Here is an 18,659-nt window from a genome sequence, read left to right as displayed (position 1 = left end):
TAATTTGTAAAAATTGTCAATTTCATTTTATTATTGGTAAATATTTGCAAAATGGTTCAATAAATACATTAATGATAATTTTAATCTAAGAGAAAGTACAAACATACATAAGAACTAGGATCAAAATTTTATTCTCTAATTTAAGCTGAGAAACATAGCCAAGGTGTTGATGATGATGATGATAAAAAACGACTCTGTTCGTAAGTGAAGTTGTCAAAAAAAAAAAAAAAAACTTCAAGGCTCTTCTATTTTAATCTTATAAAAAACTAAAAACAAAAAACACCTGAACAGTTGACCCAATTTTAATCAAAATCAATGTACTAAACATGATCCACTACCAAATTGGTTTTGAATATGGTTGTCTCTCTATGTAAGGCCTCGATAATGGTTATCTCAAAATTTTGATAGATTTCACGGAAATCCATAATATTCGTTGGTTCGGACTCCAACCAGAAACGATCAAATTCGAACAGTAAATAGCAATAGAATTTGTGGAAATGTTTCAGCGAGCATGGCTGTTTAATGGCATTTGCTAAATTGTAAAAATGTGTTTGAGCATCGCCGCTTTTGAGTAGACGATATGCCATGGCCGTCAAATTGATGCCCACAATGGCAAAGGTGTAGCCCAATTTGGGATGTCTTGAGTGTAGAAGTACATGATGGGCGGCTTCTTTATATTCACGTGCAAAGTAGAGGAGATTTTCCAGGCCCAGCATACCCATGCCACGAAAATCGGTTTTTGGATCATCACCCTGAAAAATATAAAAAAAAATTATTAAGAGAAACAACCTTTCTGTTCTTAACAAAAATTATTATGTTCACATGGAATGCATTTGACTGTAGAAATAACTCCGTTTCTATTTTGTTGATCTTTATGAGATTTCAAGTCGATCTAACCATGTCCGTCCTTCCGTCTGTGAAATCGCGATAGCGTCTAAACGATTGAAGAAGTTCGCTTGAAATTTTGCACAGATACTTCTTATCAATGTAGATCGGGGAAGACAGCAAATGGTCCAAATGGCCAAAGCTCCTATGTAAATCAATATCCCAATTATACTTATTGAGCCTCTAGAGGGTGTAATTGTTAGCTAATTAGGCTAAATGATCTACAATATTTTCTTTTGGCCTACAACATCCATCCCAAGTATGGTCTAAATCGGTCCAAAATCTGATATAGCTCCCATATAAAGCGCTCCTACGATTATATATCTTTAGCCTTCGGCGAGCGCAAATCTTATGCGATTTTATTGAAATTTTACACAATGACTTTTGTTGTGACTTCCAACATCCATGTCAAGCATGGCCTGAATCTGTCTGTAACCTGGTATAGCTCCCATATAGACCGATCTCTCCCTTGAACTACTAGAGAGAGCAATTCTTATGATTTTTAGTTAAAATTTTACACAATGACTTCCATGCCAAGCATGGGTGGAATCAGCCCATAACCTGATAAAGCTCTCATATAGACTGGTCTCCCGGTTGTACTACTCGAGCTTCTAGAGAACGCAATTTTTATTGAACTTGGTTGAAATTTTACACAATGACTTCTCCTATGACCTGCAACATCAATTTTAAGTATGGTTGGAATCGGTGCATAACTTGAAACAGGTCCTATATAAACCGATATCCAGATTTAATTTCTTAAGTCTATGTTGAGCGCCATGCTTATCCGAAAAATCCGAAATTTTATAAAATAACTTCTCCTATGACCTCAAACATCAATTTTCAGTATGGTCTGAATCGATGTATAGCTTTATACAGCCGAGGCCACCGTAGTGCAGAGATTAGCATGTCCGCCTATTACGCTGAACGCCTGTGTTCGAATCCTGGCGAGACCATCATAAAATTTTCAGCGGTGGTTGAGGGGATAACCACCTAATGCTGGCGACATTTGTGAGGTACTATGCCATGTTAAAACTTCTTCTTAAAAGAGGTGTCACAATGCGGCATGCCCTTCTGACTTGGCTATAAAAAGGAGGCCCCTTATCATTGATCTTAAACTTGAACCGGGCTGCACTCATTGATATGTGAGAAGTTTGCCCCTTTTCTTTAATGGTATGTTTATGGGCAAAATTTGCAATTATAAACCGATCTCATGATTTAACTTCTTGAGCTAATGTAGAGCTCAATTCTTATCCAATTTGGCTCAAATTTTCTACTATAACGTCCAAAATCTAAACTAAGAATGGGGAGTGCCAAATGTTGCGTTAATGGTCTCAGAGTCAATGAATGATCAACGAACACCTAACTAAGGTCCTCAATATTATTTCTGGACACTTTCATAGTTTCCGTTGGGTCGAGTTATCAGGCTACTGAAGCAGGGAAAGAATACGAAGAGCTCAGAATCGGACGGTACGGAATTCCTTTCCTCGCCATTAGTTTAGCCACTAAAGGCATCACTCCTGTCCAGTCTTTTTGGAGAATCTCCATGTTCTAAGCTTCAGCTCGATTTCGTAAATTGCATAGCTCGATGAATGGTTTGCACACCATCACCGTATAAATTTGCCGAGGTCTTAACAAGCTCATGCTGTACCATAGGACGGCTCGTCAGGGGATAACTATGAGCACCAAACAGGTTGTGGTGCTGTTCATCGTCATAATGATATCGACCGTGCACGTCCAAAGGTTGCGGAATTCTCCCTAGATGTACGGGGTAATTACAATTGCAGTCGCAGACAATCAGCGTATCGAGTGAGAGTCTCAGCCGGGTAGCACCTAAGTACAGAGTGTTTTGATAGCCGATATGACGAGGTGAGTTACTGGCGCATTTAAATAACAAATGGTCATTACGTACCCGTGGCTTAACGGGGATCGCCAGCTCGACATACAAAAATGTGACTACTACTACAAGAACAGTGGTTCTGACCTAAGGAAGGATTTTGAATTAGTTAGCCATGTTGCTGTTGTAGTAGTTTGTTATGTTCTCTCTTTCGTCTGCTTGATTCTGTTGAGTGTCCACATCCAAGAACTCTGCGACTAAATTGGGGCGCGTTCAGAGGGATCTGAGTCTGGCAGGACAGTTAAACAGGTAACGTTTGTCGTGTGGTCCCTGGTCACAATCAAGACATACATCTTGCACGTCGGCATCAATCATTGCTCTGTAGGAGTTGAGGCGGCTGCATCTGCCGGAATGTTATTGAGGCAGAACTACTCTGGTTTGCCGGGCAGGTCAATTTCTTCAGGCGCAACGGGAGCCGGTTATTCTTCAAGGACTACATTCACCCGTTAGCCATTTACCGCATCTTCTATCTTGTCTGCATGAATGTTGTCTAGACCCGCTTGATCTAGAGGTTCTCTATTGTAGTGCTGAACCTCACGCTCTAGATCACGTAGATCTACCTTATGGATTCTGGGCGGTGTTACCTATACACAAGATGATGATTTGGATGGTATCCGCGATAACAGGCCAAAAGGAATAGCTTAGTTCGCATGTAGTTATGTCTTTGCAATGGTAGACTCTTTGTCTCCTGATTGAGGTGGTCCACATGAGAACTGATGAGACAGGAGCAGTTCGAAGGGAGGCATTCTGTCAGATCTAAATATTATTCCACTAGATGTAACAGCTACTAAAAACGTATCTAGTGGATAGCCAACCATAGCACATGATAACAAACACTTCTACGTCATAACAATTATGATAATTTTGTCAAACATCACGTGTCATTGTTAAAAGAAAGCCACGTCAACTGAGATTCTCTTACTGAAATGTATATTGCCGACAAACCCTTACTTCAAACTGGAATTAGAATTTCCTAATTTTCTTATGTTCTTACGTGTCCCTACCAAAAAAATCATTTCCATCAATAAGCCCATTTGAATGTGATTTCACGTCTTTTTCATGTTTTACCTGAAATCCTATATCCTGCCATTGCATTGAAACACGTCCCGTCAACTCCTCTTCTGGCATTAGGCGTTTCCACAATTCCAAAAGTTTCTGTTCATGTTCCAAATTTTGTGAATCATATGATTCGGATCTTAATCTTTCGACTTGATGCATTAGATGTTTATAACTCCATATGTGTAAGACACATGTGCCAAAGAGGGACGCAAAGTCGGGATGAATTCTTGGTTTGATACGTTTTGCTCTTTGTACAACTGCCACTGCTTTCGAGGGCAATAAGAGAAGTTCTTCATCACTGCAAAACTCTGCAGCTTCATCTAATTCCCTTAGGAGTTGTTTAATTTCCGGTTGTTTGGATAAGTACAAAGATTTTTCAACTTGTTTCGTACGGCTGCAACCGGGACGGGCACCATAGCAAATACGCTGTAAGCAAAAAATAATTAAAATATAATACTTAAATTTCATATATTACAGCAACTTACCTGTAATTCACTTAACCTAGTAAAGGTGTGCAGAAACCACTTTATAAAAGGCCTTATCAAATGAAAGACCAGTGGCAGTATTCTATCCAAAAGGAACATAATTATCATTGTCTTTTGACTTCACTACGCAATTACGTGTTTCTTTCGATCTGCAACGCAAAACTGTTCTAGTACATGTAATAGTTTGATTACAAGGCGCATGAAAACACAAAATACCCACCCTTTATGTCACTTCACCTAAGTTGTTGTCATGGTAATAATTTTTACCTTATAAACGACTATGAAACTTCGAAAGTAGCGGTTTGATTGCTGTAGTATTATTTTTATATTTATGACAATATTTTAATTTAAAACCAGAGTTAAATTGTTATATGCAACGAATTATTCAGCATCCCGTCTGTGTTGGCCTGTTTTTTGTTATACATCAGCTGTTTATGACATGACGTGATTTAGTACCTAAAAGTGTTGCCAAATGTAATTTTTTAGTTTCTCATTGACCAAAGCCTAAATAACAACAAATGACGATACGCTATGCCTATATCCGGGTAGGACAAAATGCACTCTATAGGGCGCACCTCTGTTTTGAAAAATTGAAAATTGGTATGTAGATGTGGGTTAACCTCAGGAGTACGAGGTTCTTTATTTATTTGAGAAAACATATAAAATACTCAGCTTTAAGCTTAGTATTCTGTTTAGCTTTTGCGCGTTGCTTTTGTGCGATTTGTTTGCATAGTTGCATTTTCTAACACGACACTAGAAAACAAAGCATAACGCCCTCACTCTGTTTTTTAAAACAGAATTTAAAAAGGTGGTCTTATGCGAACAGCCGTTAAGATGACAGATTTTTGTTTGTATTCTCTTTGTTATCTTCTTTCTCGCATATTCTCTGCTTATGTATGCACACGCACACAAATTTCTTACCGTGTTTGGCAAAAGTATGATCAGCTTGATGACAAAATGGCAGATTGCACCACATAGTGCAGTGCAATGAAATTGGTATGAAAATTACATTTATCCAGGACAACGAAGTTCTGGATAAATTACCAGTACAGGCTTATGTAGAATATCTATTGTCAGGATTGCCATCATATGTTTTTCACAATAAATGTGGCCAATTGCAGAAAAACCTTTATTGTGAATGGTAAAATGTAATGAATTTCAATTAACTGCTATGCTCACACATGTTTTGCAATTTAAAAAAAACAGAGCTTATAAATTAATTGTACACCTGCATGTATTATTTGTTTTTTTTTTAACTTACTTGTGCATCTCCCACGAAATTTACCACTTTACAAAAAAATTGGTCTATTAACTTCCATGACATTCAATTTAACTATCACGCATGTTTTTGAGATAAGAAGTGGGTAAGATAAACATTTGCCAAGCGTAGAAAAGGTCTTGATTTTTATACTGACCGAAAATATTGATATATAACATTGATAAGAGCATATCAGAGGAGTTGCTAACCCAATGTCGTTTAGTTTAGGAACTGTTTCAAGTTCAAAAGTACAGAGAAATGTAAATACCCACCATAGTAGATCAGTGATGACTACATTAAGAAGTATCGCTATTGGCAATTTCCTCAGATGGTCTAAAGGAGTGGTGGGCAAATACTATTCCGGTTTTATTTTAGGATTTTGCGGATGATGGAATGCTCCATAACAACGGCAGCCGCGAACAGTCAGCGGAATCGAACGGAGAGTCTCAGTGAGGGGCCGTGCGGCACCGGCTCTTGCATTAAATCGGAGTGCCTATGATGCTCGATACGACGAGGCGAGTTATTGGCGTCTTTAAATAAGCAATGGCCATCATGTTCCTGCGGCGATCGGTCGTATAGACCGGAACAAGCTTGCTCGCCTATAAAAAGCTTGACGAGGATCGCCATCTTCTACAACAATCAGAGCAGGTTTATGCAGAACACCTGTCTTCAGGATTGCCATGATATGTTTTTCACAATTAAGTGTGGCCAACTGCAGAATTATCTCTATTGTGAATGGCAGAATACATTTTAAACCAATTATTTATAAAATTACTTTTATTATTGTCTTTCACAATTTGTTTATCCAGTACTAAAAAAAACGTGAAACTTTTCTATAGAAGTAAAGTTTGGCAAAATTTCAGCAAAAAACCAAAATCAATAAAATTTTTTTTTGGAAAAAAATTTCTATGAAAATTTTTTTGAAAAAAACAAACAAAATTTGCCTGTCGAAAGCACGCTTACTTTCGAAGGAGTATAGCTAGCCGTTGAAATTTTGCACAAATACTTCTTATTAGTGTAGGTCGGTTGGGATTGTAAATGGGCTTTATCGGTCCAGGTTTTGATATTGCTGCCATATAAACCGATCTTGGGTCTTGAATTCTTGAGCCACTAGAGGGCACAATTCTAATTCCGTTTTTGCATGAGGTGTTTTATTATGACTTTCAACAATTGTGCTGAGTATGGTTCAAATCGGTTCATAACCTGATATAGCTGTCATAAAGGGTGATTTTTTTGAGGTTAGGATTTTCATGCATTAGTATTTGACAGATCACGTGGGATTACAGACATGGTGTCAAAGAGAAAGATGCTCAGTATGCTTTGACATTTCATCATGAATAGACTTACTAACGAGCAACGCTTGCAAATCATTGAATTTTATTACCAAAATCAGTGTTCGGTTCGAAATGTGTTCAAATTTTGACAAATTTTGTTCAGCGATGAGGCTCATTTCTGGTTGAATGGCTACGTAAATAAGCAAAATTGCCGCATTTGGAGTGAAGAGCAACCAGAAGCCGTTCAAGAACTGCCCATGCATCCCGAAAAATGCACTGTTTGGTGTGGTTTGTACGCTGGTGGAATCATTGGACCGTATTTTTTCAAAGATGCTGTTGGACGCAACGTTACGGTGAATGAACACATTTCGAACCGAACACTGATTTTGGTAATAAAATTCAATGATTTGCAAGCGTTGCTCGTTAGTAAGTCTATTCATGATGAAATGTCAAAGCATACTGAGCATCTTTCTCTTTGACACCATGTCTGAAATCCCACGTGATCTGTCAAATACTAATGCATGAAAATCCTAACCTTAAAAAAATCACCCTTTATAAACCGATCTGGGATCTTGACTTCTTGAGCCTCTAGAGGGCGCAATTCCTATTCGATTTGGCTGAAATTTTGCATGTTTCGTCACAACTTCTAACAACTGTGCCAAGTATGGTTCATATGGGTCCATAACCTAATATAGCTGTCATATAAACCGATCTGAGGTCTTGACTTCTTAAGCCATTAGAGGACGCAATTCTTATCCGATTTGACTGAAATTTTGCACGAGATGTTTTGTTATGACTTTCAACAACTGTGGAATGTATGGTTCAAATCGATTCATAATCGGTTCTTGACTTCTTGAGCCTCTATAGGGCGCAATTATTATCTGATTTGGGTGAAATTCGTACAACATGACCCTCAACATACGTGTCAAATATGGGCTGAATCGGTTTATAGCCTAATACAGCCCCCCTATAAAACGATCTCCCTATTTTACTTTTTGAGCCCCTAAAGGGCGCAATTCTTATTCGATTTGGCTGAAATTTTACACAATGACTTCTACTATGGTCTCCAACATTCATTCCATTATGGTCGGAATCTGACCATAACTTGATATAGCTCGAATAGCATAGCAATTATTTTCTTTTATCCTTTCCTTTACTTTGTTTGTCTAAAAAGAGACACCGGGAAAAGAACTCGACAAATGCGATCTATGGTGGAGGGTATATAAGATTCGGCCCGGCCGAACTTAGCACGCTTTTACTTGTTTTATGTATTATAATACACACAAATTTTGTTTGTATATGTCAACAACAATCTCTCAATTACTTATCTCTTCTCTTTTCAAAATGCCCATTAGAACAAACGTATTTGGTTGATTTTTGTCCGGTTTTTATCAGTCTCCCCCTGGACGGTATTCAATCCAGACGCTTGTTTACTTTAGTTTGGAAATTTTTTGCCCGCACACGTTTGGGGTAGAAAAACACCTGCAAACAGATCAAAACTATTCATTGGATATTCATTGCACATTCTAGAATTTTTTGAAAAAATGCAGCCACCCAGCGGAAGACTCTGGAGTACTATTTGCGATGGTATTATCAAATGACATCATGCGTTTAGTACAATTGATAATAAAAAAAAACGTTTTGATTTGTTTTTTGCAGGCCAGATCGAAATACGTTCTTTAACAGAAGACAAGTTGGAGGAGTCTTTGGACGTGCGTATCTAATTAAAATATACCCACAAACAATTTGCTAACAAAATCAGATGATTATTGTTGATTATCACTATCTTGATGAGGTTTTAGTAACAGATGTGATAACAGAATTCGACGTAAATACAAGTGACCGTTGAATAAAAACATGCCTATGTTAATAGCATAGCCGGTATAAAGGCATGCTAAGGCTAATGGCCCATAACAGATTGATATGTGTTGATTAGTGATGTATAAAAAATACATTTGCCGAAATTTGTATGGCAACTAACAAAATTATGATACATTGAAATAAGACTGTAACATATTTTTTTTTAATTTTTGTTTACAATTGTCGCAGGTTTTAGATGGCTCTTTCTTTCTATACGAAATGGTCAGCATTGGTTCTGAAATTAATTTACCCGAAAATGTGCAGGCACGAAAGGATTTGAGAGAGCTCAGCAGAATAACCAGCGAAGATGGTGTCTCATTGATAGCCATTGAAAAGGCAACTGGAAAACCCATTGCAGTATCTTTCAATAAAATACAGGTAAACAATGATGATCTCCAAAAGAAATCCTTTAAATTACTTAATCCCTATATATTTTTGTAGTACATTCCCGAAAATGGCGATGACGTATTCTTCCTAAAATTCCGCAAAGAAAAGGCCAAATCTTCCCAGACGCAATCTTTAATGGACTACATGATCGAAGCCGATGCTGCCTATGATGTTTTTGAAAAATTAAATTTGCAATGTACCTGCGAGCTTATGTTCATGGCCACTCTGCCCGAATGGGGCCAAAAGGGTATAGCAAAGGCCTTGGCCAAACACTCCATTGAATTGGCTAAAGAGTTAAAAGATGGCATTGGTTTGGAACGCTTACATCCATCGTTGCAAGGGAAACGACCACAAGCTGTTACTGTTCTATGGACCTCAAATTATTCGCAAAATGTTGGAAAGGCGGTCGGATTTAAAGTGCTGAATACCATACCCTATACACATTTTAAATATAATGGAAAAACCTTTGCCGAACGCATAGGTCCCATACACAAGGATAGTCAACAGGCTATCTATATGCTTTAAGGTTATTAGTTCAAATTGTTGTAAAAAAAGAAGGTAAATACAAAAATGTATTTTCATAAGAAAAAACCATCGAAAAACTTTTCTAATTTTCTTAGTCTGAAATCAAGCCTTGAAGGCAAAAAATGGTAAAGATAATCCAGTGCAAGTCGGTTTAGAATGGCGTTACCCGTTTGTCATTTAAAAATGGTGAAAATATTTGTATTTGTAAAATATTTGTAAAAAATAAACTTTAAAACATGTGCGGCACTGCCATTGAATAAAATGAATTAAGATTTGTTTACGTAATCTTATAAATAATTCATTAAAACTGTACTCAACCATTCACAATAGATGTATTTCTTCGGTGGGCTACACCTGTATGTGAAGAGGTATTATGGCAATCCTGGACGTTACACAGAAAAAAAAAATAAAATCGGTTTCAATCACGAAATTAATAGCTTGTTTGTTTATCTCACGTCTTCGCGTCACTCAAGAGTTTGTTTGAACTGCAACTCGAGCAAAAAGAGAGAATTTCGATGTATAAACAAATTCATCAAAGTCAAAAGAGCTAAAAACTCATCAAAAATAGATACTAAAAACCGTCTATATAGAAAATATAGATCAGAAAAAGAAGCCCAGATCCGGCGATAAATATGTATGGGTGCTACATCCAAATTTGAACCGATTTTGATGAAATCTCGCAAATATGTTAAGATCAGTAACAAAACAATGCGTGTCAAATTTTGTGCAGATCGGTTACAAATCGTCTTTATTACACCCTTATAAGCGTAAATCAGGCGATACATATGTATTGGAGCTATATACAAATCTGAACCGATTTTGGTGAAATCTTGCAGATATATTAACATCAGTAGCAAAACAATCTGTGCCAAATTTTGTGCATTTTTGTGCCATTTAAGTGCAAATCAGGCGATACATATATATGGGAGCTCTATCTAAATCTGAACCGATTTAGATGAAATTTTGTAAAAATTTTGAAATCAGTGATAAAAGAGTCCGTGCCAAATTTTGTGCAGATCGGTTGAAAATTGTTGCTACTACGGCCATTTAAGTGCAAATTGGGCGATACATTTATATGGGAGCTATATCTGGACCGATTTTTACAAAAACAATAGCGTTTGTCCTTGGGCCAATCATATGTGCAAAATTTCGTGATGATTGGACAACAAATACTAACTGCACTTTGATTACAAGAATACATGGACTCACAGACGGACGGACAGATGGACATTGCTAAATCGAATCAAAAAGTGATTCTGAGTCGATCTGTTTACTTATCAATGGGTCTAGCTCTTCTCTTTCTTACATTGCAAACCAATGCACAAACTTATAATACCCTGTACCACAGTGGTGCAGGGTATAAAAATGATTGAAAATTTCTGAATTTTCCAATTACCTTTTAAATTCAACCAATTAAAAACTGATTGATATTTTTGAAATTTTCAATTAATTTTTTAATTGATCCAATTAAAAAAATTATTGAAATTTTCGAAATATCCAATTAAGTTTTTAATTGGACCATATATATTGGGTTAGCCAAAAAGTAATTGCGGATTTTTCATATAGTCGGCGTTGCCAAATTTTTTCACAGCTTGTGACTCTGTAATTGCATTCTTTCTTCTGTCAGTTATCAGCTGTTACTTTTAGCTTGCTTTAGAAAAAAAGTGTAAAAAAAGTATATTTGATTAAAGTTCATTCTAAGTTTTATTAAAAATGCATTTACTTTGTTTTAAAAAATCCGTAATTACTTTTTGGGCAACCAATATATCAATTTTTTATTTCGAAAAGTGACATTGGGCGCAACCTCAATTTCGAAGCAACATGGTTCACATATGTTAAACTCCTGCGACACGAATTTGAGGTTATGCTAGGGTCCATGATCACTCCTTCAGATGGGTATGAACTTCAGTTTTCTCAATGAAACTCCATATAAAACCAAGTAAAAAGGGGTAAAATCGAGCAAAGCCGACCTTTTGATACCCTACACCATATTGGATATGCAGGCTAAATTTGATATGTAGAATTTCGATCAAAATCCGTACACATTGTAGGAGCCATAGAGTAAATCGTTTTACCAATTTTTGAGAAGATCGATTGATAAATGGGTTAGCAAAGGCCTTAAAAGTAAATGATTCATATATTGGAAGCAATATCTAAAACTGAAGAAATTTCTTTGAAATTCAACAGTATCAGAAGAGTTAAGGTCGGTTAACAAATAACTTAATAATTGAGTATTATTTAAAATTGGAGGAAAATATATATGGAAGCTATATCGAAATCTGAACCGATTTCTATTAAATTCAATATCAATACCGGGAATCATAAGGGTATCCTTTTTGCCAATTTTCGTGTTGATAAATCGGTTGATAAATGACCAAACTATTGAAATACTAGTCCAAATCGGATTGACATATATATGGGAGCAATGTCTAAATCTGAACCAATTTTCGAGTTGCAATTCAATTTTCGGTTTGAAACTCCATATAAAAAAAACAAAGGAAAAAATTTGCCGAAATGTGTTCGTTTCATAATAATTTTCATTTTTTTTAATTTTTTCATCTAGGGAATATTTACTCTTCGGAGCGCCCATTGAGAGCAAAATAAACGTGATCGTCAACCTTCTGATTGTAACTGAGTTTTTACTAAGGGTTAGTATTCAGTTCCACTTTCATGCGGCAATCTGTCAAACTCTATATGAGAAAAAACGTTTAGGCTAAAAACATGTGAAATAAATAACTGCCTTTTTTGTTAGTTCTAAGCAACAATTCCGAAAGCTAAACAGAATACTCTGCTTTAACGATAAGAGACCTTCTGTTTTGGTCCGAGTTCGGATTATGTGTGCTTCAATATTATACGAGATATATTTGTGCCTCCTCCACCCGCTAAGGTCATTTTCTATTTTCCCTAAAAGTTGACTTGTCATGCACCCATACTTTGAAGCCCAACTATGTGTAATAACCGTACACAATTTAACTCGATCGAATTCAATTAATTTTCTCTAGACATTTGGTGCACAACAATAACAATAACAAAGAGAAAAATCTAAAACAATGATGATAGCCTACAAAAGCGTCGGTTAATAAAAATGAACTCTTATATAGTTTATTGCTGGAAGAAAATTTTGTTATAGTTTGCTCTAAAAAAGCATTGTCCATATACACTGAAAAAAATGTGACAGGTAATAAGGGATTTTTTAAACTGACTAAACTAAATGACTTTTATAGAGAAAATCTCTAAAAGTTCTGTATAATAAAAAATAACATTTAAATTTCGATGAAATTTTCTATAAAAATAAAATTTTGACAACATTTTGTATAAAAATAGAATTTCTACGAAATTTTAATAAAAAAATTTATTTTGACGAATCTTTTTATAAAAACAAAATTTTGACGAAATTTCCTATGAAAATAAAAATTTCCAAAAATTTTGTATAACAATAAAATTTCGACGAAATTTTCTATAAAAATAATATTTTGGCGAAATTTTCAAACAATTTAATTTTGACGAAATTTTCTACAAAAATAAAATGTTGGCAAAATTTTCTACAAAAATAAAATTTCAACAAAATTTTCTATACAAATAAAATTTCGACAAAATTTTCTATAAAAATAAAATTTTGATAAAATTTTGACAAAATTTTCTATAAAAATAAAATGTTGACAAAATTTTCTATAAAAATAAAATTTTGACAAAATTTTCTATAAAAATAAAATTTGGACGAAATTTTCTACAAAAAAAACGATGGAATTTCTTATGAAAATATAATTTCGACGAAATTTTCTTTAAAACTAAAATTTTGAGGAAATTTTCTTTAAAACTAAAATTTCGACGAAATTTTCTATAAAAGTAAAATTTCGACGAAATTTTCGATAAAAATAAAATTTCGACGAAATTTTCGATAAAAATAAAATTTCGACGAAATTTTCGATAAAAATAAAATTTCGACGAAATTTTCGATAAAAATAAAATTTCGAGGAAATAGAAATAAAATTTCGACGAAATTTTTTAAAGAAATAAAATTTCGACGAAATTTTTTAAAGAAATAAAATTTCGACGAAATTTTCTATAAAAATAAAATTTTGACGAAATTTTCTATAAAAATAAAATTTTGACGAAATTTTCTATAAAAATAAAATTTCGACGAAATTTTCTACAAAAATAAAATGTCGACGAAATTTTATATAAAAATAAAATTTCGACGAAATTTTCTATAAAAATAAAATTTCGACGAAATTTTCTATAAAAATAAAATTTCTATAGAAATAATATTTCGACGAAGTTTTCTATAGAATTAAAATTTCGATGAAGTTTCCTATAGAAATAAAATTTCGACGAAATTTTCAACAAAAATGAAATATCAACGAAATTTCCTACAAAAATGAAATTTCGACGAAATTTTCTATAGAAATAAAATTTCCACTTCCACTTAAAAATCATAATAAAATGCCATAGCTTTTAAGGACTTTACATAGCAATCAACATAAATGTCTTCTCTCAAGCAATGCTCTTTAAAGCGATATACCAGTAATTTAACTGTTTTATGACTAATGGAAAAACAAAAAAATTTTTGCAACTACTACGCAGTCTCATTTCCTTCAGTGTAGGAAAATGAAAATTGTCCTCAATCTGCATGTTTTATTATTATTAATTTGGCTAAATATGATTTCAGTGAGTAACAAAACCAACATTCAATGAACGAGTGTAAGTAAGTAATATCTGCCCTTACCCACAGCAATTGAGAGCATCATGATGATGATCACCATCACCACCAACATGATCATCATCATTTTCATTAACAAGTTCATTTGGGGAGGCAAGTGCAAGTGCGAGTGAAAACTTAAAAACAGCATTTAGTTGAAAAGGTTTACGCTTGCGATACGGTCGTGCCAAATTAAGAAGACAAATTTTACAAGCCCTAAAACTCGCATAAAATAATCAAATACGGAAAAGTAATTCTTAGCTACTTTTATCTCTCCAAGAAATTGACAACAGAATGGCTTCAGCGGAATGCCTTAAATTGATATGTGATGGTATTTATCTTTGGATTACAGATCATTTTGTTCTTTGGTGACCTTTTTTGCAATTTACGAGTAAAAATAAATTCTTGATGTATTCTGTTTTAAGGTGATATTGAAATAGTTAAAATTAAGGAGGATTTATACGATGCAGCTGTTGATGTAAGTGTATCATGTATTTTTAGATGCAGCTAATGCAAAACAAATTACGTCAAAATTTTATTTTTAAAGAAAATTTTGTCAAAAAATTTATTTTCATACAAAACTTTATTAAAATTTAATTTTATGGAAAATTCTTTTTTGTCAGTATTTTATTTTTTCTGTAATTTATTTTTCACAAAATATTGTCCAAATTTTATTTTTTTGAAAAATGTCGTTTTTTTGCTTTAAACATTTTGTCAAAATTTAATTCTTGTAAAATATGAAGTCAACATTTTAATTTTAAAGAATATTTAGTAGAAATTTTATTTTCGTGAAAATTTTATTTATTGGAAAATTTAGTCAAATTTTTATGTTTATAGAAAATAGAAAATTCGGTCGAAATTTTATTTTTATAAAAAATTTCGTCGGAATTTTATTTTTACAGAAAAATTTCGTCGATATTTTATTTTTGTAGAAAATTCCGTCGAAACTTTTTTATGTAAAAATTTCGTCAACATTTTATTTTCATAGAAAATTTTGTCGAAATTTTATTTGTATAGAAAATTTCGTCGAAATTTTATTTGTATAGAAACTTTCGTCGAAATTTTATTTTTGTAGAAAATTTCGTCGGAATTTTATTTTTATAGAAAACTTCCCCAAAATTTTATTTGTATCAAAAATTTTGTTGAAATTTTATTTTTATAAAAAATTTCGCCGACATTTTATGTTCACAGAAAATGTTGTCGAAGTTTTATTTCTGCAGAAAATCTCGTCGAAGTTATTTTTTATAGAAAATCTCGTTGAAGTTATTTTTTATTGGATTTTTTTTCGAAGCTTTACTGTTATAATTAGAATATTCTGTCTAAATTTTATTTTTGTAGAAAACTGGCTCGAAATTTATTTTTTTATAATACTGAGTTGAAATTTTTTTTTAGAATATTGTGTCGAAATTTAGTTTTAACAGAAAATTTCGTCAAAATTGTATTTGTATAGGAAATTGCGTCGAAATTTTATTTGTATAGAAAAATTTGGTCGAAATTTTATTTTTGTAGAATATTTCGTCGAAATTTTATGTTTGTAGAAAATTTCGTCAAAATTTTATTTTTGTAGAAAATTTCGTTGAAATTTTATTTTTGTAGAAAATTCCGTCAAAATTTTATTTTTGTAGAAAATTTCGTTGAAATTTTATTTTTATAGAAAATTTCGTCGAAATTATATTTTTGGAGAAAATTTCGTTGAAATATTATTTGTGTAGAAAATTTTATTTTTGTAGAAAATTTCGTCGAAATTTTATTTGTATAGAAAATTTCGTCAAAATTTTATTTTTGTAGAAAATTCCGTCGAAATTTTATATTTGTAGAAAAATTCGTCGAAATATTATTTTTTAGGAGAAAATTTCGTCGAAATATTATTTGTATAGAAAATTTCGTCGAAATTTTATTTTTGTAGAAAATTTCGTCGAAATTTTGTCTATATAGAAAATTTCGTTGAAATTTTGTTTGTATAGAAAATTTCGTTGAAATTTTATTTTTATAGAAAATTTCGTCAAAATTTCATTTTTATCGAAAATTCCGTCAAAATTTCATTTTTATAGAAAATTTCGTCAAAATTTTATTTTTATAGAAAATTTTTTCAAAATTTTATTTCTATAGAAAATTTCGTCGAAATTTAATTTGTATAGAAAATTTCATCGAAATTTTATTTTTGTAGAAAATTTCGTCGAAATTTTATTTCTATAGAAAATTTCGTTGAAATTTTATTGTTGTAGAAAATTCCGCCGAAATTTTATTTTTGTAGAAAATTTCGTTGACAGTTTTTTTGTATAGAAAATTTCGTTGAAATTTTATTTGTATAGAAAATTTCGTCGAAATTTTATTTGTATAGAAAATTTCGTCGAAATTTTATTTTTGTAGAAAATTTCGTTGAAATTTTATGTTTTTTGAAATTTTTTGTTTGTATAAATTTTCGTCGAAAATTTATTTTTGTAAAAATTTTCATCGAAATTTTATTTCCATAGAAAATTTCGTCAAAATTTTATTTGTATAGAAAATTTCGTCGAAATTTCATTTCTATAGAAAATTTCGTTAACATTTTAGTTTAGTTTAGTTTTGTAAATTCCCCGCTAATTTTAATTTTATTGAAAATTTCTTCAAAACGTTATTTTTCTATAAAAATTTTGTATAAATGTTATTTTTTACACTGTTAAAAAATTTGCACAGCCATGTCTTTTTTTCTCTACAATTTCCTTTTTAGGTTTTTGTAACCAGTTTCATGAAATATGAAAATGTCAGTATAGCCTGTGACCTGTGTGAGTCGGAGGAAACTTACAAGGAAATGGAACAATTGCTACGCACAATTTTAAAGGATAATATTTCTTTGGGGGCCAGAGATGTCAAAACCAAACAATTGGTGGCCATTTGTATAAACAAAGTTGTTGTAAGTATTACAGAAGCAATTAGCCTTAGTATTTGTATCAAAACTCCTAACCTACTGTTTACAGAATCCCTCGGCTAATCTCACCCTCGATGAACTTTTCGAAACTTTTCAAACAGAAAATCTCAAAACTGTAGGAAATTATCTCAATACAGTTGAGTGTACCTTTGATATATGCAAGGAGTGGCGTATTGATTGTTTTATTGAATTGAATTTTCTTTCAACTCGTCCCGAACATATGCGTCGTGGTCTTGCCTTAGCCCTGACAGAATATTTAATCGAATATGCTCGTAAGCTAAAGGAAGGTAGTGCCAAAGAGTTACAAGATTTACCCGAACATTTAAGAGATCATAGACCCAAAGCCATAACATCAACATTTACATCGATTTTTTCCCAAAAAGTTGGAGAAAAATTGGGCTTCGAGACATTGTATGAAGTGGATCATGCATGTTTTACCTTTAGGGGTAAAACTTTTGCGGAAAAAATTGATTATTCGGTACACAAGAGGTCAAGATTTGCAGCTTTAGCTTTGTGATAAAAAGAAGAAAAACAAAATATTCTCCGATTCATTTACGATATAAAAAATTCCTTTGGACCTAATCAAGCCTTGTGGAGCTTTAGTAATATTCTCCATGAAAATAAATTCTTCACAAAGAGAATCATCATAACTTGTATTCAAATAATTTTCTCTAAAGCAAATCATTAATTTGATAAGAAGTACTGTGCTAAAAGTAAAAAAAATTGGAGGATAATAAAAACAGCCTTTAGTCTTTTTTGCTATTTATTTGAATTAAACAGCTGGTCGATGCATCAAATTACAGCTGGGAAAAAAACCTTTAGTTATAATTTGCAAATACGCGAACTACTTTCGGTAACAAATTGTGCAAATTAACACAAATTTTTGAGTACACGAATACACTTAAAGTTGTTTAGAACTATAATACTCCTGTGTATATAATGTATGGCCGACTTTCAAAATGTAGTTGCTATACATTCGAACAATGCATCATGTTTCAAAATGCCACGGTGCAAAATTTTCGCATTGTATACTATTTCAAAATGCATCGGTAAAGTATTTTGGCCTGATAACTAATTTAAGCATGTTTTTGAGGTATCCAAACTTTGCATTAAGACATTTTGAAAATCGGCCTACGACAAAACGACTAGACATACCGAGAAGGTTAGCTAATTGCTGTAGTTATAGACCATAGATGGACAGCTTACTTACTTTACTTTAATTGGCTATGACAGAACATTTGTTCCACTAGCCGAACGTAGAATAGCGCTCCAAGGGCCTTCATCTTTTGCGCTTAATCTAAAATCTCTGACACCAAGTTTCAAGGTGTCTCCCACCACTCGATCTTTTCATCGGGATTTTGGTCGTCTCGGTTTGTCATTTGGCTTCAAATGGCTTGTGTGCTGTAGCTTCTTCATCCACTCTGA

The 18,659-nt window shown here is 33.0% G+C and overlaps 2 protein-coding genes across 4 annotated transcripts; one reads left to right on the top strand and one right to left on the bottom strand.

Annotated features, from left to right (window-relative positions):
- Positions 1 to 4,749, bottom strand: LOC106090888 (ELMO domain-containing protein 2). 3 transcript variants are annotated; one of them, XM_013257238.2, is made up of 4 exons: positions 4,544 to 4,749; positions 4,324 to 4,490; positions 3,848 to 4,264; positions 1 to 752 (listed from the first exon to the last, which is right to left on the bottom strand). In XM_013257238.2, the coding sequence occupies exons 2-4, from the start codon at positions 4,429 to 4,431 to the stop codon at positions 321 to 323; spliced, it is 957 nt and encodes a 318-aa protein (XP_013112692.1). In that variant the 5' UTR covers positions 4,432 to 4,490; positions 4,544 to 4,749; the 3' UTR covers positions 1 to 320. The 3 variants fall into 3 exon arrangements, with proteins under 3 accessions (XP_013112692.1, XP_013112683.1, XP_013112702.1); XM_013257229.2 differs by having other exon boundaries at positions 4,324 to 4,485; XM_013257248.2 differs by having other exon boundaries at positions 4,324 to 4,472.
- Positions 4,750 to 8,239: 3,490 nt separating this feature from the next.
- LOC106090902 (uncharacterized) lies at positions 8,240 to 18,011 on the top strand. The gene is made up of 8 exons (XM_013257259.2): positions 8,240 to 8,442; positions 8,515 to 8,567; positions 8,905 to 9,093; positions 9,157 to 9,624; positions 14,588 to 14,657; positions 14,752 to 14,804; positions 17,037 to 17,219; positions 17,284 to 18,011. Exons 1-8 carry the CDS (start codon positions 8,400 to 8,402, stop codon positions 17,749 to 17,751), a joined length of 1,527 nt encoding a protein of 508 aa, XP_013112713.2. The 5' UTR covers positions 8,240 to 8,399; the 3' UTR covers positions 17,752 to 18,011.
- The last annotated feature ends 648 nt before the right edge of the window (positions 18,012 to 18,659 follow it).

Source organism: Stomoxys calcitrans, chromosome 2 (assembly GCF_963082655.1).
Source record: "Stomoxys calcitrans chromosome 2, idStoCalc2.1, whole genome shotgun sequence".
Classification (NCBI taxonomy): domain Eukaryota; kingdom Metazoa; phylum Arthropoda; class Insecta; order Diptera; family Muscidae; genus Stomoxys; species Stomoxys calcitrans.
Note: the sequence above shows the minus strand (reverse complement) of the source record. Positions and strands in the feature narration are given on the sequence as shown.

Excerpts from the sequence above, each read along its gene's own strand:
- LOC106090888 (XM_013257238.2), bottom strand. The coding sequence starts at position 4,431 with ATGATAATTATGTTCCTTTTGGATAGAATACTGCCACTGGTCTTTCAT. Across the intron at positions 4,265-4,323 it reads CTAGGTTAAGTGAATTACAG|CGTATTTGCTATGGTGCCCG; the intron begins GTAAGTTGCTGT and ends TTTTGCTTACAG. Across the intron at positions 753-3,847 it reads GGCAGGATATAGGATTTCAG|GGTGATGATCCAAAAACCGA; the intron begins GTAAAACATGAA and ends TATATTTTTCAG.
- LOC106090902 (XM_013257259.2), top strand. The coding sequence starts at position 8,400 with ATGCAGCCACCCAGCGGAAGACTCTGGAGTACTATTTGCGATG. Across the intron at positions 9,094-9,156 it reads TATCTTTCAATAAAATACAG|TACATTCCCGAAAATGGCGA; the intron begins GTAAACAATGAT and ends ATATTTTTGTAG. Across the intron at positions 17,220-17,283 it reads TTTGTATAAACAAAGTTGTT|AATCCCTCGGCTAATCTCAC; the intron begins GTAAGTATTACA and ends TACTGTTTACAG.